This window comes from Eptesicus fuscus, chromosome 21, assembly GCF_027574615.1.
Source record: "Eptesicus fuscus isolate TK198812 chromosome 21, DD_ASM_mEF_20220401, whole genome shotgun sequence".
In the NCBI taxonomy this organism is placed as follows: domain Eukaryota; kingdom Metazoa; phylum Chordata; class Mammalia; order Chiroptera; family Vespertilionidae; genus Eptesicus; species Eptesicus fuscus.
The window spans coordinates 48,967,281-48,990,062 of NC_072493.1; the positions used below are offsets into that span (position 1 = coordinate 48,967,281).

At 45.1% G+C, this 22,782-nt stretch overlaps 1 protein-coding gene across 1 annotated transcript; it reads right to left on the reverse strand.

The window, feature by feature from the left end:
* Window positions 1-5,861: 5,861 nt before the first annotated feature.
* On the reverse strand, window positions 5,862-18,172 carry LOC129147041 (sulfotransferase 2A1-like). The gene is made up of 6 exons (XM_054710414.1): window positions 17,954-18,172; window positions 14,920-15,128; window positions 12,367-12,493; window positions 9,137-9,231; window positions 7,577-7,757; window positions 5,862-6,361 (listed from the first exon to the last, which is right to left on the reverse strand). The coding sequence occupies exons 1-6, from the start codon at window positions 18,117-18,119 to the stop codon at window positions 6,249-6,251; spliced, it is 891 nt and encodes a 296-aa protein (XP_054566389.1). The 5' UTR covers window positions 18,120-18,172; the 3' UTR covers window positions 5,862-6,248.
* Between the last annotated feature and the right edge of the window lie 4,610 nt (window positions 18,173-22,782).

Sequence of the window (22,782 nt, forward strand, 5' to 3'; positions counted from 1 at the left end):
TCCACACCACAGCCTTCCAGGCTCGGTCTGCGTGTTCGACTTATTTCAGCAATAGAGACACAGCCACCTTCGAGGGAACGCCTCTTGGATAACAGCTATATGACACCAAAGGTCGTGTCTGCTTGAATGATCATTAACTCATAATACGTTCTGAGAGTCCAGTGACGAATTCCATGAGAGCAGAACCCAGACGGTTTTACAAACAAACAGAGCCCTGGCCGGTGTGGCTCAGTGGATAGAGCGTCGGCCTGCAGACGGAAGGGTCCCTGGTTCGGTTCCGGTCAAGGTCACGTACCTCGGTCGCGGGCTCCTCCTCGGCCAGGGCCCCGTCAGCGCTCGTGCAGGAGGCAGCTTTGGGTGTGTGTCTCTCACGTCGGCATTTCTCTCTGTCTCTCCCTCTCTCCTCCACTCTCTCTAAAAATCAATGAAAAAATATCCTCAGGTGAGGATTAACACAAAACTCACACACAAATAGAGAACAAAGAAGTGGGGTGATTTTTTTTTTCCGCTTGAAAACAATTTCCGGGAACATAAACTTGATGCTTTTCCCTGCCACGTAATTATCTTCTTCGTCTGGATTTTTTTAATCCCCGGTCCCACAGCTAATTTTCAACTCGGTTGAGAACACATCCAACTGAAGAGTATGTTGAGAGCCCGTGAAAATGGTGATTTTATTGATAGAAATAGGTTAGATCCGTGTTCTCTTTGGCCTGTTTTAAAAACCTGTAAGCCATGCTCACACTTGACTAATGTTCATGAATGATAAAAGTGGCAGAATATGCCCTGACCGGTGTGGCTCAGTGGATAGAGCGTCGGCCTGCAAACTGAAAGGTCCCAGGTTCGATTCTGGTCAAGGGCATGTACCTTGGTTGTGGGCACATCCCCAGTGGGGAGGTGTGCAGGAGGCAGCTGATCGATGTTTCTCTCTCATCGATGTTTCTAACTCTCTATCCCTCTCCCTTCCTCTCTGTAGAAAATCAATAAAATATTTTTTAAAGTGGCAGAATATTTAAACATTTTTCTAACATGAAATGAGCTGATAACTTACTTCCTTACCCAATTTTTCTACTTTTTAAGAGTTATACATTCTTGGCAGCTGAGACTCAGGTGGGTCGGCCAAGACTGCCTGAGCCCAAAAGAATGTCAGCTGGGAACCCAATAGCTTTAATCTTCTGTTTATCAGAAGGGCTATAAAATTTATTCAGCCTAATAGATTAAGCCAAAAAATGAATTTAAAAATTTTACCATAATTTCTCTAAGATTAGAATAAAAATTATCCTGTTTTTTTTTTTCTTAAATAAAATGTTCCTTTTGGAGTAATTAGTAAGTCCATTTCATATAAAATAATCTCCTTCCCCTCTTTTTTTTTTTCTTAAGTGGTTTTTATTACACTCAGGTACTAAGTACAAAATAACCTTGTAATTAAGATACTGATCTCCCTCCCTGCTTACAGTACATACATAAATCCTCCTTCACATTTATTGCTGACTCACTCAATGCCAATTACTATACTCTGTGCTTTTCATACTTTATCTCACTTTCTTTTCTTTTCAATATAATTTTTTAATTTTTCAATTACAGTTGACATGCACTATTGTATTAGCTTCAGGTGTTCAGCATCACAGTTAAACATTTATGTAACTTATAAAGTGATCACCTTGATAAATCTAGTACCTATCGGACACCATACACAGTTATTTCAATATTATTGACTACACTAGAGGCCCGGTGCACAAATTCGTGCACCAGTGGGGTCCCTAAGTCTGGCCTGCAAGATCAGGCTGAAACCGACTCTCTGACATCCCCCAAGGGGTCCCGGATTGCGAGAGGGCATAGGCCAGGCCCCACCGGTGCATGATCGGGGCCAGGGAGGGACTGCGGGAGGCATCAGGGCATGTCCAGCCCATCTCGCTCAGTCCCGATTGGCTGGACCCCAGCAGCAAGCTAACCTGACGGTCGGAGCATCTGCCCCCTGGTGGTCAGTGCATGTCATAGCGAGCGGTTGAGGGGCCTTAGCATATCATTAGCATGCTACGCTTTGATTGGTTGAACGGACGACCGGATGGCCAGACACTTGGCATATTAGGCTTTTATTATATAGGACTATTGACGATACTCCCTCCGTGTGCTTTATATCCCATGACTATTCTGTGACTGCCCATTTGTACTTGTTAATCCCTTCACTGTTTTCATCCATCCCCCCACAACTTTCTCCCATCTGGAAACCGTCAAAAGGTCCTCTGTACCTGTGAGTCTGCCTCTGTTCTGCTTGCTTATTTTTCAGATTCCATAAGTGAAATCATCTGGCATTTGTCTTCCTCAATCTGACTTATTTCACTCAATGATACCCTCCCTCCAGGCCCATCCGTGTTGTTGTGGATGGCAAGATTTCACTCTTTTCTATGGCCGACTAATACCCCACTGTGTGTGCATGCACCCTTCTTCTTTACCCATTCGTCTGTTGGTGGACACTTAGGTGCATCCATATCTTGGCTATTGTAAATAATGCTGCAATGAATCTAAGGGTGCATATTGTCTTTGCAATTTAGTGTTTTGGGTTTCTTCAGATAAATCCCCAGAGGCACAGTTCCTTAGTAGGAACTGCTGATCTGCATGCTTCAATACCTAAAAGAAATCTTTGTTTATGACCTCCATTCTTCACTCAGAGGACCATGGTGGATTCGAGCGCTGGAGCAGAAGCAAAACCACGTGAAACGTCAGCATCTGCTTGTGCCAAAAGCAAGGAAGAGCTCAAAATGTAATTGTGTGTCCATGAGCTTAACCAGCTTTCTGGGCAACTCTTTATCCAGTCACGTTGATACATAAAGTTCACCGACACAGCCCTAACTGGTGTGGCTCAGTGGATAGAGCGTGGGCCTGCAGACTGAAGGGTCCCAGGTTCGATTCCGGTCAAGGGCATGTACCTTGGTTGTGGGCACATCCCCAGTGGGGGGTGTGCAGGAGGCAGCTGATCGATGTTTCTAACTCTCTCTCCCTCTCCCTTCCTCTCTGTAAAAAATCAATAAAATATATATTTTTTAAAAAGTTCACTGACACAAATACCAAAAAGAAGGGGGAAGATTTTTTAAAAATATTATGACACCACTAGAGGCCTGGTGCTCTAAATCCGTGCAGGGGTAGATCCCTAGGCCTGGCCGGTGACCAGGGCCCATCTGTGGGGCGACCGGTGGAGCGATCAGGGGGCTCCCACTGGCACCCGCCTTGGCTGGCCTGGGGCCTGTGGGCTGGGGCAGCTCCTGCGCTGAGCATCTGCCCCCTGGTGGTCAGTGCGCATCATAGTGACCGGTCGTGCCACCAGTCATTCCGCTGTCGGGTTGTTTTGCATATTAGGCTTTTGTTATATAGGATAATGGGCTATAGGCAGCCTCCAGATGTGTGTGGCCAACAAAGTACGTGCAAAACAATTGTGATTAGTGCCCACCACTAAAAATACACTGAGCGGCCAGAGTATTAGGATCTCGGAATGCATAATCATCTGGCCACTCAGTGTCTATCCTATAGAATAAAAGGCTAATATGCAAATTGTCCCCTCGACCAGGAGTTTGACCATCAGGCAGGCCGGCCTACCACCCATGTCCCCTCCCCCTGGCCCGGCTGGCCGGACCCCACCCATACACAAATTCATGTGGAGTTCTCACTCAGCTCAGGTGAGGGTTGGACAGATGACCATGAGGGAGGCTGGTTCCGAGGCCTGGAGAGCCACGGGGGCGTGACAGACTGGGGAGCCATTCCAGGTCTCCAGCAAAGTGCTACGGCGTGGTTAGTTCAAAAAAATCCCAATTTTTGTGAATTATGTCTCTATACTGAGTGGCCAGGTTATTAGGATCTCCGACGCATAGTAATCTGGCCACTCGGTGTCTACCCTATAGAATAAAAGGCTAATATGCAAATTGTCCCCTCCACCAGAAGCAACTTCCTTCAGTGCTCTGAGGAGCAATTGCAGGATGTGGCCACCAGGTGGCACCTGCTGCGCTGTTCGACCACTGCGTGGTTCTCAGCCTTTCTAATGCTGCGACCCTTTAATACAGTCCCTCATGTTGTGGTGACCCCCCACCATAACATTATTTTTGTTGCTACTTCGTAACTGTAATTTTGCTACTGCTAATGAATCGTGATGTAAATATCTGTGTTTTCCGATGGTCTTAGGCTCTCTCATTGCACAACCTTTCTATGTCCTCTTCAGGGTAGAAAGCCCCAAACTTTGTGACTACGCCGACAAAAAGCTTAGCTCTTAGTTCAAAGACTGTCTTCTGTCTTCTCCGGGGTAGGACAACCCAATTGTGCAAAATGTTGTTTTGTGTGTGTGTGTGTGTGTGTGTGTGTGTGTGTGTCTGTGTGCGCACAAAAGTCAAGGAAATGCTTTAGGCATGTTTGCTTTTTTAGGAGATTACAGCCACGATCCTGACACTGTAGCCAAAGCACGTGGTCCCTGTGGGACAGGAATGGCCACGGCTCTGCTGATGGCAGATACCGAGGAACAAGGACGAGGCGTCCCCGTGCCTCCCACACCCCCCCCCCTCTCTCATCAATTAAAACAAAACAAAATCAGCCCTGACCTGTTTGGCTCAGTGGATAGAGTGTCGGCCTGCAGACTGAAAGGTCCCAGGTTCGATTCCGGTCAAGGGCATGTACCTTGGTTGGGGGCACATCCCCAGTGGGGGGTGTGCAGGAGGCAGCTGATGGATGTTTCTCTCATCGATGTTTCTAACACTCTATCCCTCTCCCTTCTTCTCTGTAAAAAATCAATAAAAATATATACATATATTTTTAAAACAAAACAAAACCAGAATAGGGTCGCTCTGAGGAAAAAAGGGGGACATTCCTTTCGTTAACTACTAATATTAGGAAAAATGAAAAGTTTCATTTACAACTAAAAAACAACAACCACCCAAAACACTCCCATTTACCATCGCAACAACAACAACGTAAGATACCATATGCTGTGCTTCCTGCTGTAAGTGTCTTATTCGAATCACACCCTAGCCAACGATTGTCTGGGAGCTGGGTAACTTATGATGAAATGTTAATATTGTCCCCACCCAACATCACAATTTCCAAATGTAAATTTTTAACTGCGTTTTGTATTGATGTTTGGAAAGAGAGATAGCAACATCAACCCTCCGCCATCTTGAATGGGCCTCTCCAAGGATCTCGTTAAGCTGTAACTTTTTTTAAAATGTATTTTTATTGATCTCAGAGAGGAAGGGAGAGGGAGAGGGATAGAAACATAAACGATGAGAGAGAACCATGGATCAGCTGCCTCCTGCATGCCCCACGCTGGGGATGGAGCCCGCACCCCGGGCCTGTGCCCTGACCGGGAATGGAACCGTGACCTCCTGGTTCATAGGTCGAAGCTCGACCACTGAGCCCCTCCGACTGAGCTGACGTGTCATTTTGATGTGGTCATTGGAGGAGGCAAGCACAGCGTTCACCTACTCTGCCATCTTGAACGGGCCTCTCCGAGGATCTCTTAAAGCTGTAATTTTACAGGCCCTTCTCAGTGGATTCCCTTCTTTGCTTGGCTTCCAAGCTTCCAAGATCTTGGTGGCTGGAAAGTGAGGGGTATCGAAGGGGGCGGGGTGTGGGCAGGGCAGGAGCAGTGCCTGGGCATTTGATCACGGGAGGAGGGTGTGCTTTAAATTTTATTTTATTTTATTTATTTATTTTTAAAATCTATTTTATTGATTTTTTCACAGAGAGGAAAGGAGAGGGACAGAGAGAGCTAGAAACATCGATGAGAGAGAAACATCGACCAGCTGCCTCTTGCATACCCCCTACCGGGGATGTGCCTGCAACCAAGGTACATGCCCTTGACCGGAATCGAACCCGGGACCCTTCAGTCCGTAGACCGACGCTCTATCCACTGAGCCAAACAGGTTTCGGCTAAATTTTATTTTTTAACGTGGATAGAATTGCCATTCGTTTTTAAAATACCGTTTGTTTATTCTGTATGTTTGAAATATGACAACACTTTTGGAAGCTGGCATGGCTTCAGAAGAGGAACATGGCTAGTGTCAATTAAGCGTGGAGTGGATTGTAGGCCTGGTTGGGTTAAGGCAAGGGGTGAGCACCTGCCAGTATTGGGGTTCTAGAAATCACATCTCTTGGGGTTCTATCTGGACCCACCTATTCCCTGAATATCGATCATCATGTAGAGTTTGCTTCGTTGGGCTCACAAGAGCCTCAGGAAATTCAGCCTTTGCACCCGATGCAGACGCGTGCGGCCGTTACTCCCACGGGAAGAGGCCTGGGGGGAGCCCGGCCATCTTCTCTTGGTAAACTTTATCGAAGGCTTCGCTCTGGGCCACCGTGAAGTGATTTTCCCAGTCCCCAACCATTCCTGTCAAACACAAAACATGAGTCCGGATCGGATTCAGAAATAAGGTCTCAGGAGTTGAACTTCTCTGTCCATCTCTGCCGTGAATCTATCTTACACCATCAATACAAAACGCCCCCCCCCCCCCCCCCCCCCGTGTAACCAAGTAGTTCAGTGCTCCCCGTCTGGATTCAGATGCCCTTGGCTTCAATGCCAGACTGCTAGTTGCCTAACAATGTAGTTGAGTTCACAGTTTGCTGTCTGTTTAACAAGATTGTCCCCAGCCCTAACCGGTGTGGCTCAGTGGATAGAGCGTCGGCCTGCGGACTGAAGGGTCCCAGGTTCGATTCCGGTCAACGGGCATGTACCTTGGTTGCGGACACATCCCCAGTAGAGGGTGTGCAGGAGGCAGCTGATGGATGTTTCTAACTCTCTATCCCTCTCCCTTCCTCTCTGTAAAAAAATCAATAAAATATATTTTTTAAAATTCCTAACTAAAGGTGAGTTATGGGGGTAGTCAACTCCTAGGCCTGTAGTACCTTCCTTGGCAAAGGTCCGTCTTTAATTTAAGTGAGACTGTTTATCGTCTGTTTGCATCTAAGATAACATACCTTTGGAATGTAACCGCCCCCCCTTCTTTTTCCCAAAGCCTTTACAGCACAAGATCACAGAAATCTTCATTGTTTCTTATTCCCTGACCACCGTCTCTATGGGCTATGAATGCTCCTTGTTAACTATCCTGTAGCCACCAATGTAAAAAAAAAAAAAAAAAAAAAAAGTATTTGTCTCTTCATTTCACTTTTTATTCAATTCCAGAGATTTCCCCACTTTGCTTTCTTCTGCCTCCCTAAGCTATCATCAATGGATTTTATGTAAACCCCTTTCATCTTCTCCGTTGATTCTGATGTATAAAATAAATTGTAAAATTGCCGTTTTCTGGAGCATTTTCTCTGTCTGTTGAGATTTTGCTTCCTGGCAGTTGTCATCAGTTTGGCTCAAATAAGCTCATAAGAATTGTCAGAGAGAGATGTAGTTCATCAGCAATGCTTCATTTTCTAAGATTTCTTTACAACCTTAGAAATACTCCAAATTATTCCTTAAACTCTCAAAGTCAGGCACAGCTTACGTGATTTTAATCGATTCAGATATTTTCATCATCCCATGTCTTAGTGCATCAATAGCAGCTGGGGAGTTCACTGTCCGTCACATCCCTGTTGTAAAGATTAGACTCCCTCTTACCTTTTCTCATAAGACAGGCTTTGCTGTGATCCATAACGGTATCAGGGAGTAGAGAGAAATTGCTCATGTTATTGTCTTTCATGGCCTGGAAGGTCACGTTCTTGAGGACGGAGTCCAGTTGTTCTGGGCTTAGCTTGGTGCCCAAGAACTGGCTGATCTTCTCCACACTGGCTCGGATGTCCTGGAATGAGAACCGCAACAGAGAAAACATGAAACTAAAGTACAACAGGGAGAAAGGAAACAGGGAGAGTCAGGAGAGAACGAGGGTGAGGAGGAGACAGAAAACGAAGAAAATCAGGAGCGTTCACGCGTCGTGTTCATGTAAGAAATGTGAGGTCCGAGTGAGTGCGTGAGTGGGCTTATAAGCAAACTAGAGGCCCGATGCACAAAGATTGGTGCCAGAACGGGCCTTCCCTCCCCTGGCTGCCGGCACCGCCTTCGCTCTGGCCGGAGCCGCCTTTCCGCCTTCCCACACTGCCCAGAAGCCCGGAGCGGCCGGGGGCAGTGCGGAACGCCTGCGTCCTAGCCATGGCGACGACGCAAGTGTCCCATCCCACCCCCAGCTGCTTGGCACCTGTGTATGCAAATTAACCCGCCCTCTTTGTTGGGTTAATTTGCATACTCACTCCTGATTGGCTGGTGGGCATTGCAAAAGGTACAGTCAATTAGCATGTTACTCTTTTATTAGGTAGATGCTCGTTGGAGACAATTGATCATGAGACTCATGTAAGCCACTTTCTTTTGATGCCAACCTATGCTTCCTATGAATATCGACATAATCCACTCCTACAGGAATCCTCTTTCTGCCATTCAATCTGGGAACACGTCCTTACTTCCTGTACCGGTCCTGATCCAATCACGCCGCACCTTACATGGGTCCCCACCCGACACTGCCCCCTGCTTCCCAGATTTTTGCCATAGAATCGTTGATGACCCCCCAGCAAGTACATATGTTGTGAAGCTCTTCCTTGGCGCATGCATTGAGTGTGTCTAAAGATATAAATTAAAAAGTTGAAGAACATGTGCCAACTAATGAGGTCAATGACAAAAAGGCAAGGACCCTACTTGGTCACATTTCTGGGATCAGCTCTGATTGAAAGTGTAGAATGGAAACATTAAAGAATGAAGGGATTGCCTGGCCAGCGTGGCTCAGTGGTTGAGTGTCGACCTACGAACCAGGAGGTCACAGTTCGATTCCCGCTCAGGGCACATAACCAGGTTGTAGGCTCCATCCCTGGTAGGGCATGTACCGGTGGCAGCCAATCAATGATTCTCTATCATCATTGATGTTTCTATCTGTCTCTCTCCTTCCTCTCTGAAATTAATTTTATATATATATATATATATATATATTTTAAAGAATGGAGGGATTGCTGGGTCATATGGTAACTCTATTCTTAATCATAGCAATGTACACTTGAAACCTATGTAATCTTATTAATCAATGTCACCCCCAATAAATTAAATTTTAAAAATAAATATGTAAAATTAACCTATGGAGGGATGGTAGACAGCTATGAATGGAGTTGGAGAGAGTGACATTTTTGGTAGAAGAATTACCTGATGCAGCTCCTCATATGATATTAATAGGAAATTCTCTTTTCCTCTCATCTGAAGCCAGCCACCAACATGGTCAAACCATGAGCCGAATGGCACTGCAAGAGAAGCCAGGAGAGAAGGTGACTAGTTGATACTTCTGAGCTCCGTTGCCTGGGCAACTCTGCTCGTGTTAGCCACGCCTTCGGAAGTTGGTAAGCAAGTAGGCAACTCTGCACTTTTCCCGAGGCCATAACTATTTGATGAGCAAGTGACTCAAGTGCTGGAAATTCTTTTTCTCTCATTTGCACGAGAAATAGAATTTGGCACTTATTGCCTAGATGGACAACCAGTTGGGTGCTCATGTAGGATAATCATTTAAGATGAGCTCCAGCTCTCTGTGAGAAAAGGAGATTTTGAATTTTACAGAGAATTTAGTTAGGAAATGAAAGAGCTGAACTCAAATTCCACCTAGTATGGAGTCAATATCTTTGGTGTTTTGTGGTGTGTGTGTTGTGTTTCCTGCTGCGATTAAAGTGATGTAACTATGTGTGGACAGCACATGTGTTTGCCTCTCCTTCACCACCCCATGCCTCTGGGACAGCACATCTTACAGGAATTGTGTCTCTGCCACACGCTCTCTGTTCAGACGAGTGTAGCTGGGGGATCACAGGTCAGTGCACCTGTCACTTTGATCTTGTTGATTTGTTCCAAATAAGCTAGTTGGCAAATAAGGACCATTTCAATAGTCTTATATGCTTTTATCCCCCCACCCCCGCCACCCCTGTGTTTGTGTGTGTATGTGTGTGTGTGTGTGTGTGTGTGTGTGTTTCCACTGAAGAAGAAGTTACACATGAAAGTGTAAATGCTACATGCCGGAAGCCAATTCCAGCATGTCATAATTACAAGAGTTTCATCAAAGGTTGATGGAACTTGGGGACTCAACAAGGGCTGAGTCACATATGTAATCACCTGTTGGAATGGCTGAAAGGCACGTCCCCCAAACCTGAATAGGATGATTGTTTGCTGCCAGACAGCTCAGGGCATCTTAACCTACATGTTATTGCCTCCTGTTGGCCAAACACCTGAACAGCCGTAGTGTGTGTCTGTTCAGAAGCAATCTAACAATGCTTCTATACCCTACTCTTTGAAGTGTATTATCTCCACCTTGCCTTGGGACAAATTGTGCTAATAAAAAGCAAGGGTCCTGAGACAAGGAGAACTTAGTTCCTTTAGCTAGAGCTCCTCTGACCCCCAGTGCCTTTCAAAATTATCTTTCGTCTTTGGACTCTTACACAATCTACGCACAACCTTCCTCCAGATTGCTGAACCCTTCTTGATGCTGAAACAAGAACCCTGGCAGCTACAATGTCAGAATTTTCACAGTTACCCTAGATTTGTACCCTTTCCCATCCCATCAGGAACACTTGAGCATGCCTCCTAAACAGTCTCATCACCAGACTGTGTTTTGAATGACAGCTGTGATTAGCCAAATAATGGTTCCCACAAAAAGTATGTATGTCCTAATTCCAAAATCACATTGGATATGTGATTTAGGATCTACAGTATAGATGGAAAGAATGCAATCACCAGGAGTCCTTAGAGCCCTGGCCGGTTTGGCTCAGTGGCTAGAGCATCGGCCTGCAGACCAAAAGGTCTCGGGTTTGATTCCAGTCAAGGGCACGTACCTTGGTTACAGGCTCCTCCCTGGCCTTGGCCCTGATCGAGGCTCATGGAGGAAGCAACCAATCAATGTGTTTCTCTCACATCGATATTTCTCTCTGTCTTTCCCTCTTTCTAAAGTCAATGGAAAAATATCCTCAGGTGAGGATTAACAAAAATAAAAATTTAAATTAAAAAAAATTTTTAAAGAGTCCTTATAAGAAAGATTCAGAGTGTCAGAATCAGAGAAGGGGATGTGATAACAATACAGTTGGAAGGATGTGGCCATGTGCCAAGGAATGTGGGCGTCCTCTAGAAGCTGAAAAGGCAGGAAGTGAATTCTCTCCTAGAGCTTCAAGAATGGAATGTACTGAGGCCCTTGAATTACTTTTAGCTCATAAGCATATTTTGGCTCTCTGAACTCCAGAGCATGAGACAATTTTTAGTTGTTGTTTAAAGCCAATAAATTGGTGATAATTTCTAACAGCAGTGATAGGAAACTAATACACTTCCTGTGTGAGCCACATCCCGCGTGGCTTAGGGTTCAGGATCTGGAGAAGGGCTGCGCGCAAATGACAAGACAAGAAATAATAATTTGGAAATTGGGGGGCCAGGCGGAGAGTCCAACGCAAGAGGAAGGACTTCACTGGTGCCCAGGCCTTGCCATCCTTTTATTCAATTTTGGATGCACATCTCGTCCTTAGTCAGGCAGGCAATTCCAGTAACAGACAGACTATCTTAAAGGTCAGTAAATATTAGTAAAGATTTACTCTGAGACTATTTGGTCAGGAAATTGCTTGACCTATCATTGTCTCAACTAAACAGTCGTTGCATAGCTCTGGCCCTTGCCAGGGCTCAAGGTTCACCAGCGTTCCCGGCTCCTTGTTTATACTTCTCCGATAGTGAAGACAATGGGGTAGTTTCCAACAACGTCCCGAGACAATAGGTGAGAAATGATATCTCAGTGGAGTTTAAATTCACACATCTCTTATTTTGAGTAAAGTGAATTACTTTTTTATATGTTTACTAGAGGCCCAGTGCACAAATTCGTGCACGGGTGGAGTCCAGCCGGCCTGCCCCGATGGGGGCCCATCAGGCTGGGCTGGCCGGGGGGAGAGGCCGTGGGCAGTTTGTCAGCTGGCCTAGCTCCCAGTTGGGGTGTTGGGGGCTGATTAGGAGTGGGGCCAGTCGAGGGGAGGGGCTGTGGGTGGTTGGCTGGTCGGCCTCGCCCCTGATCAAGGTGTTGGGGACCGATCAGGGGCCAGGCTGCCCGGGGGTTACGGGGGCTGATCGAGGCCCGGATCAGGCAGGTTGGCTGCCGCAATGCGTGTCATAGCCACCAGTTGTTCCGGTTCTGGTCATTCCACCATTCTAGTCACTGGGCTTTTATAGATATAGATACTCCTCTTAAAAAATGTTGTGGGAGCAGAGCATGTTGACAAAGGTTCTCCGTAAATGGGACTTACTCCGATTCCACAGCATCGAGGTCGGATTGCAATGTCGTCGTATAAACCATGAGCAATTAAGGCCTGGATGTGAGGGGCAGGAACTCCACCCTGCCACCTAGCATCCTTATTTTGAGTCACACTCACCATTTCCTTGAAGGAACCATTCAAAATATCCTTCAAATGAGTCTGGATTTTTGGTGGCCTTCACCGCTTTCCAGAAATGATAACCGGAAACAAGAATATCTCTGGGGTTTCTCACAATGTAGACACACTGAAATAAGAAAAAAAAAAAAGGAGATAAGAAAAATAGGTACCGTATTTTCCGGCGTATAAGACGACTGGGCATATAAGATTTTCCTGGGTTAAAAAATCGTCTTATACGCCAGAAAAATATGGTATTTCCATCTTAGAGGTAAAGTGACTTGTGCTCAAAGCTGCATAGATATTTACCGTATTTCCCGGCGTATAAGATGACTTTTTAACCCAGGAAAATCTTATACGCCCAGTCGTCTTATACACCGGAAAATATGGTATACTCATTCTCCCTGCCCCGAGATTTTTGCAAGTCAAGAAAAATTCAATTCTCATTAAAGTGCCGAGTTTCCATCTAATCTTCTTTCATTCGCTCATTTATCAAAATATTGAGAACCCACCATGTGACAGACACTTACTCAGGCTTTACAGAAGGAGCAATGAGAAACGTGTGGATCCTTTCGGTTCTCAAGGACATTATGACACAATGAATGGAGAAGTTTTCTAAAGTTTCACGGGGGAGATAATGTTATTCCGTTTGGGCGCCACTGACTCAGAAGCCCTGAGTGTGAATTAAGCCTCCTGAGTTTTGTTGGGACGTGGACAGTGACAACCCTACTCTGCGTTCTTCCAGGAAGTTCCTGTTCTGGGCTCCTGTTGATCTTCCTCGGAATTCCTACCATACCAGCATTTCCCCGATACGGGTCAGACAGGTCTTAATGGTCTTTACAAACTTCAAAATGGTGGCATGAATGGACGCATCATGCTGCTTTAAGTGGTGCAAACTCAAGCGATAAAACACACTTGCACGTTTCTCCAATGTTTCCTCAAAGAGGGAAGGACAGGTACAGGGGAAGAAGGAAGTGGGCGGTCTCAGCTTCTACTAGTAAGTTCTCCTCAGTGTTGGCCTTTCATGTGTGCAAAAGAGAGTCGTGTAGACTTGGAGAAGACTTCCCTATAACAGGTCATTGGGGTTTTGTTTGTTTGTTTGTTTTAAATATGTTTTTATTGATTTCAGAGAGGAAGGAAGAGGGAGAGATAGAAATACACATGATGAGAGAGAATCATGGATCGGCTGTCTCCTGCAACTCCCGCACTGAGGACTGAGCCCACAACCCAGCCATGTGCCCTTGACCGGGGTCGAACCTGGGGCCTTTCAGTTCGCAGGCCGACGCTCTATCCACTGAGCCAAACCGGCTAGGGCAGGTCATTGTTTTTTTGTGAGTTTTTTTGGTCATTGTTCACGAGTCATGAAGGAAAGTTATACGTGAGAGATCATGATGGAAATCTACGCATGAAAGGCTCAGGTCTAGTAGGATTTGTGTCCCCAGTGAAGAGGAGGGAGAGATACAGCCGAGTGGAGTGCATGCATAAGAGAGGGCCATTGCAATGAACCACTCAGCACTAAAAGGCAACGTTTCTGTTGAGAAATGAATTGGTAGTCTTATGGGAGCTCCCTTGTACATAACTAATTGCTTTCCTCTTGCTGCTTTTAAGATTCTCTCTTTGTCTTTAGCCTTTGGCATTTTAATGGTGATGTGTTTTGGTGTGGGCCTCTTTGGGGTCATTAGTTTGGAGCTGTTTGCACTTCCTAGACTTGTATGTCTATTTTCTTCACCAGGTGAGAAAGTTTTCAGTTATTATATCTTTCAGTATTTTCATAATAAATCTAGTAATAGGACATCCCATAAGATGGTTTGAAGGAGTTTCATACGATGTGGATAATATTTTTAGTGTCATATGTTTTAAACTGTAAGCTCAGATGAGGCAAAATGCACATTTATAGCCCAGGATCACGCAATGTTCAAGTCTTCCTTTCGAACTCCTAAAATTACACATTAGAGGGCTGTTGATCTACTGAATGGAAATGACTTACCCAACATGGATTATATCATGATTGGAAAAGCCCCCATTGAGTTTCAAATGTGAGGGCCAAACTCACATATCCTCTGAAACTTAGTTGCTGGTCTCCGATTGAGATGCCTACCCCATGGCCATGGCCATGTTGAGGACCTTGGTGTAGACCAGTGGTCGGCAAACTCATTAGTCAACAGAGCCAAATATCAACAGGACAATTGAAATTTCTTTTGAGAGCCAATTTTTTTTAACTTAAAGTTCTTCTAACGCCACTTCTTCAAAATAGACTCGCCCAGGCTGTGGTATTTTGTGGAAGAGCCACACTCAAGGGGCCAAAGAGCCACATGTGGCTCACGAGCCGCAGTTTGCCAACCACGGGTGTAGGCGATGCAGCCAGGGTTTTTTTTTAACTATAGGCTGAGTGTCCTCTGGAGCAATACCAGGGAGACTGGAACGGGACACTGTGCCTTGGAACAAGCCTTTCACATATCTTCCTTTACTGAGTCACATGTTAGCCGTGTCCTGAGAACATGGGCATCCTGGACACCCCGAGAAGTGACCCAAACGGACATTGTGTTAGGGGCTCACCTTGGCCTTGGACTTGAAGAATGTCTTGGGGAAGAATTGCATGGGGAGGTGGGAGATGTAGAAGCGTGCGTCTTTCTGCTTCTTGATAAGTTCAAGCCCAAAAGAGGTTTCTAGCCACGGTGAACGTTCCCAGCTGACCACAGACTGCACCCAGCTGGGATCTCCCCTGGTGCGGACCAGATTGATAATCTCCTTTATCCAGTTGGTTCCTGGATGAGGAAGAACAGAGTGTTACCTATTTCTATCTGACTTTTGACTCCATCACTACATTTTATGTATGTATGTATGTATGTATGTATGTATGTATTTAATATGCACCTATCACTTTGCCATTTCAAAACCTTTCTTGGAATTACATTGTCTTTGGACAATTTCCTAATGCTTTACCATGACTTCAAGATTCCTCATTGATTCCAGCTGGCCTGGCTCGGTGGGTGAGACAGATACATTGGAAAACAGAAATAGCCAACACAGGGAATAGAGTCAGTAATATTGTAATCACTGTGGGTGGGGCCAGGTGGAGACTGGGGATATGGGGGTGAGGGGATCACTTTGTAAGGTATCTGAAACTAATATACGGTATGTCCACTACCATCAAGAAATGAATTACTGCCCTATCCAGTTTGGCTTAGTGGATAGCATGTCGGCCTGCGGACTAAAGGGTCCCGGGTTCGATGCCGGCCAAGGGCGCATGCCCAGGTTGTGGGCTCAATCCCCAGTAGGGGGTGTGCAAGGGGCAGCTGATCAATGATTCTCTCTCTCATCATTGATGTTTATATCTGTCTCTCCCTCTCCCTTCCTCTCTGAAAGCAATAAAAAATATATATATATATTTTTTGCTGTAACCAGTTTGGCTCAGTGGATAGAGCGTTGGCCTGCGGACTCAAGGGTCCCAGGTTTCGATTCCGGTCAAGGGCATGTACCTTGGTTGCAGGCACATCCCCAGTGTGCCAACACTTGCTGGCTCTAAAAATATATATATGTATATTTTTAGAGCCAGCAAGTGTTGCTCAGTGGTTGAACATTGGCCTATGAATCAAGGAGGCCATGGTTCAATTCCCAGTCAGGACATATGTCTGGGTTGCAGGCTTGATCCCCAGTGTGGGGCATGCAGAAGGCAGGCGATTTATGATTCTCATCATTGATGTTTCTCTCTCTTCCTCTCTGAAATCAATAAAAATATGTATTTTTAAAAATCAATGGGAAAGCCCTAACTGGTTTGGCTCAGTGGATAGAGCGTCGTCCTTCGGACTGAAGGGTCCCAGGTTCGATTCCGGTCAAGGGCATGTACCTTGGTTGCGGGCACATCCCCAGTAGGAGGTGTGCAGGAGGCAGCAGATTGATGTTTCTCTCTCATCAATGTTTCTAACTCTCTATACCTCTCCCTTCCTCTCTGTAGAAAATCAATAAAATATATATATTTTTAAAAATCAACGGGAAAAAATATTCTCTGGTGAGGATTAATAAAATAATCTACACTAATAAAAGAGCAACATGCTAATTGACCACACCTTTGCAACACCCACCAGCCAATCAGGAGTGAGTATGCAAATTAACCCAACAAAGATGGTGGGTTTAATTTGCATATGCAAGTGCCAAGCGGCCGGGGTTGGGGCAGATGCTTGTGTCATCGCCATGGCAAAGACTCAGGCGTTCCGCACCACCCCAGCTGCTCCGGGCCTCTGGGCAGCGTGGGAAGGTGGAAAGATGGCTCCGGGCCAAGGCTCCTGGCCGGAGCGAAGGCGGTGCCAGCAGCCAGGGGAAGGAAGGCCCATTCTTGCACGAATCTTCGTGCATCGGGCCTCTAGTATAACAATAAGATTCCACATTGATTTTTCCATTTAAACACATCCAGCCTCATCTCCTGATACTATACTATTCCTATCCTCCACAGCGTTGTTGTTTCTTTCAGGTTCCTGACTATCCCTCCATATATTTCAAATCTAGACCATTCCCCATGTAACGCACCCTGCTCTGTTTTCTCTCCAACTCTGACAAAGACCCTTATCTTTGACCAAAGATAGCCAGACTCTTCTGAGTCCTCTACATGACTAGATCTTGACCGTCTGTGACCGTCCTTGCTGAGCCAAGTTTAGCAAGAATTCTTGTAAGTCAATAATGAGAACCCTTTCACCCTGGATAGCTTATCAAGGTTCCCATCCCCCATCCTTGATGTCCAACGCCTTGGCTTGTCCTAGCCTGGATCTTTTTAGGCTGTTTTTGCAAGAAATTTCTAACCCTTGATGTCTAATGAAATCCTCGAAGTAATTTTGCATCCACTGACCTCCTCACTCTGCTCATTACCTACAAATCCCTAGCTATCTGTTACTTTCAGAGTTGGTTTTAGTCTTTCTCTCTCTCTCTCTCATTGCACTAATCTGGAATAAAGTCTTTCTGCCCATTTTATCAAATGTCAGAATATATGTATTTGCTCCTCACAATATTACATTTGCTCTGGACATCTCAGGATAGATGGTTCCTTGTGCCCAGATTCTCAGGCTGTCTCCTATATTTATTTTTGTTTTGTTTTGTTAATCCTCATCCAAAGATATTTTTCCATTGATTTTTAGAGGGAGGGATGGAGAGAGAGAGAGAGAGAGAGAGAGAGAGAGAGAGAGAGAGGTGAGAGAGTCACATCGATTAGTTACTTCCCACACGCACCCTGACTGAGGCTGGGGATCATACTTGCAACCCAAGTACATGCCCTTGACTGGGAATCAAACCCAAGACGCTTCAGTGCACGGACCAACATTCTAACCATTTAACCACACCAGCCAGGGCACCTGTCCCCTTTAAACGCCCAACGCAATCACCTGAATCATCTGCCTTCGCCTCTTCACCCATGAGGCTCTCTATATCTCTACAATGCCCTGCTGGTCACATCCCTTTGTATCATATACCTGCCTGCATGAACCCTCTCTTTCTGGAGTGTAACCACACCAGTCACCAAAGCATAGCCAACGGGAAGGCCTAGAGAAGGCACACCTTCGGTGACCCCACTCCGCATCCTCAATGTCTCATCCCACTTTCTTACCTGACTTCGGGTAAGAGATTACGATGACATCCTCATCCTTTGCCACAAACTCATCCCGCAAAGATTTGAGGTCTCCAGTGATAGTTGTGGGGAAAGAAATCCCTTCAATCCACACATAATCTCTAGCCACTCCCAACGCCAGCCTTTCAAGCTTGGTCTGATCCATCTGGCCACAGCAATAGAAGACAGACACTCTGCTTCCTGGTTCTGATTCAGATATTATCTATACTAAATAAAGGTTAATATGCTAATTAGACTGGACATCTTCCAGACGTCCTTTTGGACAAAGCCACGGTGGCAGGGACCGAGGCAGAGGCGGTTAGGGGGCAATCAGGCTGGCAGGGGGAGCAGTTAGTGGGCGATCAGGCCGGCAGGAGAGGGAAGTTAGGGGTGATCAAGCTGGCAGGGGGGAGCAGTTAGGGGTAATTAGGCTGGCAGTCAGAGGCAGTTAGGGGCAGTCAGGTCGGAAGGCAGAGGTGGTTAGAGGCGATCAGACAGGAAGGCAGGCAAGTGGTTAGGAGCCAGTGGTCTTGGATTGCTAGAGGGTGCAGGCCGGGCTGAGGGCCCCCCATGCACAAATTTTGTGCACCAGGCCTCTAGTATAATATGAAGGGCAGAGCCATCCAGGTTTCCTGGATGACATCTGGGAAAAACTAGGAGGGTCATGGTTATCTTGAATAGTCATGAGCTAACTCAGAATACTGTGTTGAGGACTCATGGATCCATTTCATAAGAGGGGAACCCCAAAGGCTAACAAGCAAAGTGGGGATAAAACACACATGGAGCCCTGGCCGGTGTGGCTCGGTGGATAGAGCATCGGCCTGCGGACTGAAGGGTCCCGGGTTCGATCCCGGTCAAGGGCACATGCCTGGGTTGTGGGCTCAATCCCCAGTGGGGGGCGTGCAGGAGGCAGCCGACCCATGATTCTCTCTCATCATTGATATTTCTCTCTCTCTCTCTCTCTCCCTCTCCCTTCCTCTCTGAAATCAATAAAAAAATGTATATATTTTTAAAAAGACACATGGACGTCTCTTTTCCATTTGTGGGCAGTTTCAGGGAAATTAAAGGTGAGGCTCTTTCTCCTGCCGCAATTACCTTCCTCCTATGGACGCCTTCCCCCAGGTCCCACGGCTGGCCATTGAGTAAGTTGTGAACGTGTCCCATCCAATGGTGCACCTCGAGCCCATGAAAACTGTGACTCACCTAATGTAGCTTATATGTGTGTAATGTTTGGTCTGGAAAAACACATTTACCTGCTGTACACCGTGAGCGTCTGGAGACCTTCCCCACGGGCCACGCGTGTCTATTTTTTAAAAAAAATGTTTTCCCTACGTGGCAGCCCTGACCCACTTTAACATCATTTTTTCGTGAGAGTTTTCAGCTGAAAATATTCACGAACACCCGAATTGCGAGTAATATATTTATTTTTATCACATTCATTGCAAACTGATTTTCCTTAATTAAATTCAAAATATCGTGGTGTGTGGGGATGGTTTGGATGCGTAGCAGTTAACTTTAAAGCCACGTTCACACTTGATTCATGGTATTTCCAAATGTTCATGAGCTGATGACATTGGTAGAGTTTTTTTGTTGTTTTTTTTAAATATATTTTATTGATTTTTCACAGAGAGGAAGGAAGAGGGATAGAGAGCTAGAAACATCGATGAGAGAGAGACATCAACCAGCTGCCTCCTGCACACCCCCCACCGGGGGATGTGCCCGCAACCAATGTACATGCCCTTGACCGGAATCGAACCTGGGACCTTCCAGTCCGCAGGCCAACGCTCTATCCACTGAGCCACACCGGCTTTGGCTGATTGCTTTTTTTTTAACATCCTTCTGTGAAGTGAGCTAATATTTACTTAGTTGTTCCATTTACTGTGGCGACATTAGACATTGAGAATCAGGTGGGTCAGCCAACACTCGATGAGCCCGGGTGACTGCCTACTGCAAATGCCACCGTTTTCATGCCCTGTGTATCAGAAGGACTTCAGATGAATCGATATTTCCAGAAAATAAATTTCATGTTCCTTTTATAATTTCTTTAAGAGTTAAAAATAGGAATCGTTTTCTGTTTGTGTAAATGTTTAACATCAGAATACACAGAGAAAAGTCAGAAAAGAAACACTTGCTTTTCTTTTTAGTATGTGTTTATTTGAGGATGATGGGTTATGCATACAGCATCGTTTGAAATCAGAGAGTCCCTTGTAGGCAGCACATAGGTGGGTATTTTTTTTTTAATCTCTGTCTTTTAATTGGAGAATTTAGTCCTCTTACATTTAAGGTAACCATTGACTTAGGATTGCCATTCTTTATCTTGTTTTCTGGCTGTTTTATCATTTCTTTGTCTTTTTTCTCTTGTTCTCTTCCCTTTTGATTTGTTCATTTGCTGTAATGTTATGCTCAGATTCCTCTCTCTTTATCTCTTGTGTATGCACTATAGATTTTGCTATATGGCAGCCATGTGATATACATGAAGCATCATATGTCTTACCAAATCTCCACCCCTTACCCTTCTCCCCCACATTCTGTGTTTTAAGGTTACATTATACATTATTTTACCTTGTGTATCCATTAACTAACTGTTGTGGTTGAAACTGACTTTAATACTTTTGTCTTTGAATCTTCAAACCAGACTTATAAGTGATTTATCCACCACCATTATCATGTTAGAGTATTCTGAATTTTTCTTAAAATTTCTGAATATATCTACATACTTACTTTTGCCAGTGAGATTTATAACTTAATGTTTTCTTATTACTAATTACTGTTCTTTCATTTGAAAAAGTCCCTAAAACATTTCTTATAAGTCTGGTCTAATGGTGACAAATTCATTTAGCTTTGCCTATCTGGAAAAAAATAATATATATTTTTTAAATTCTGAATAATAACTTGATTGGGTAGAATATTCTTTTCTTAATATATTTTATTGATTTTTTTACAAAGAGGAAGGGAGAGGGATAGAGAGTTAGAAACATCGATGAGAGAGAAACATCAATCAACTGTCTCCTGCACACCCCCTATTGGGGATGTGCCCACCACCAAGATACATGCCCTCAACCAGAATCGAACCCAGGACTCTTGAGTCTGAAGGCTGACGCTCTACCCATTGAGCCAAACCAGCTAGGGCAGGCAGTGTGGTTTTAATGAAATGAGTGCAAGAGCCACTGGGGAAATTTTTTCTTTTTTTTAATTTAGAAGGCACGGGGGCCAGGCGGAAAACTTCCCTCTAGTGTAGAAGCTCTCTGACTTCCAGGTCCTGTTTGCTTTTATTCACTTGAATACACATTTGCCCTTTAGGAATGCATACAGCTCTTTGATATGCCTGGGGTTGTGGGCATATCAAAGGTAAAGTTTGGTAAACAGTAAAAGGGTTATCAGGTTAAGTGATTGCCTTGAGCCATTTGGCCAACAGCAGTGCAATATTATACTGATTTACAGCCCTGTTGAATATCGAATTAATATGCTAACTACTGTTGGTCTTTGCCTCCAGCATCTCCCCCTTTTCGTTTTCTTAATAAAATTAGAAAGCTGTATGCCATCTGCAAGGCTTGAGTCCTTTTAAGACTTTTCATTCCACATCTGTAGACTAGAACTAAACATATAAGACAATGAAAAGGATTGCGTTCTTTTCTGCCCTTTTTAAATTGCTTCCAGGCATATAAGGAACTAGTCTGCAGGAGGCTCCTTTCTGGGTCATCAGTTCTTTATGGGTTCCTTTCTCAGTCGCTGTCCCCTGTGACATGACAGCAATGACATTTGAGTTCTGGATGGTGGACAAACGGTGGGAAATGACAATGCAGGTCTGACCTTCTCTGGCTTTGTCCAGGGCAACCTGCACCATCGCACAACGGATGACTGCTAGCATGGCAAGGCTTCTTCACCACCCCCCAGGGCGTCTCTGGACTGTTTCTCCTTTGTCTCATTCTCTTCCCATTCCTTATCTTCAGCGTGTTGCTTGGGGCTGCTGCTATCTGTGGCTGGAGCAGTCTGGTCAGTTCCTCTCAGATCCATGTTGAATATTCCTTGCAGGAATCCACATGGGCGTGAAGGAGTTTTCTGGAAATACACAAGCATATTCTCGACCAAAGGTTAACAAGGGATCGGGGCCCTTCCATAAGCCAGACTCAGGGTCTTTCCATTTTTTTTAAAAAAAAGTATGTTTTACTGATTTTTTACAGGGAAGAAGGGAGAGGGATAGAGAGTTAGAAACATCGATCAACTGCCTCCTGTACACCCCCTACTGGGGATGTGCCCGCAACCAAGGTACATGCCCTTGACCAGAATCAAACCTGGGACCTTTGAGTCCGCAGGCTGATGCTCTATCCACTGAGCCAAACCGGTTAGGGCTCTTTTCATTTTTCAGGCAAATGAGTCACACCCTTTTATAATATTAAAATCTTTGAGCATTAATATAATTGCAGATTTTTTCTGATCATTTGTATAACTTGATAAATGTGTATGTATTGTATATAAAGTATATACACTCGACATACAAATGTATATCTATATAAACTATATTATATCTATCTATACTAATAAAAGAGAAACATGCAAATTGACCATACCTCCACTATGTCCACCAGCCAATCAGGAGCAAGTATGCAAATTAACCCAACAAAGATAACAGCAGCCATGGAGCTGGAGCAATCAGGAAGCTTGGGTTGCCCCCAGCGATGGAGGAAGCCAAGCTTACCACCCACCCTGGCTGGCCCTGGCCTCTGCTCAAGGCTACAAAGTTTCAATTATAGAAGATAAATAAATCCCAGATACCTGCTTCCAGCTGGCCATGGCCTCTGCTCAAGGAGGCGCTGAAAGAAAAATAAAGG

Bases quoted from the DNA above. Each gene is read 5' to 3' on its own strand.
- LOC129147041 (XM_054710414.1), bottom strand. From the start codon at position 18,119: ATGGATCAGACCAAGCTTGAAAGGCTGGCGTTGGGAGTGGCTAGAGAT. The intron at 15,129-17,953 runs GTAAGAAAGTGG...TTCCTCATCCAG, and splicing joins AATCTCTTACCCGAAGTCAG to GAACCAACTGGATAAAGGAG. The intron at 6,362-7,576 runs GTAAGAGGGAGT...TGTGTTTGACAG, and splicing joins AGCCTGTCTTATGAGAAAAG to GAATGGTTGGGGACTGGGAA.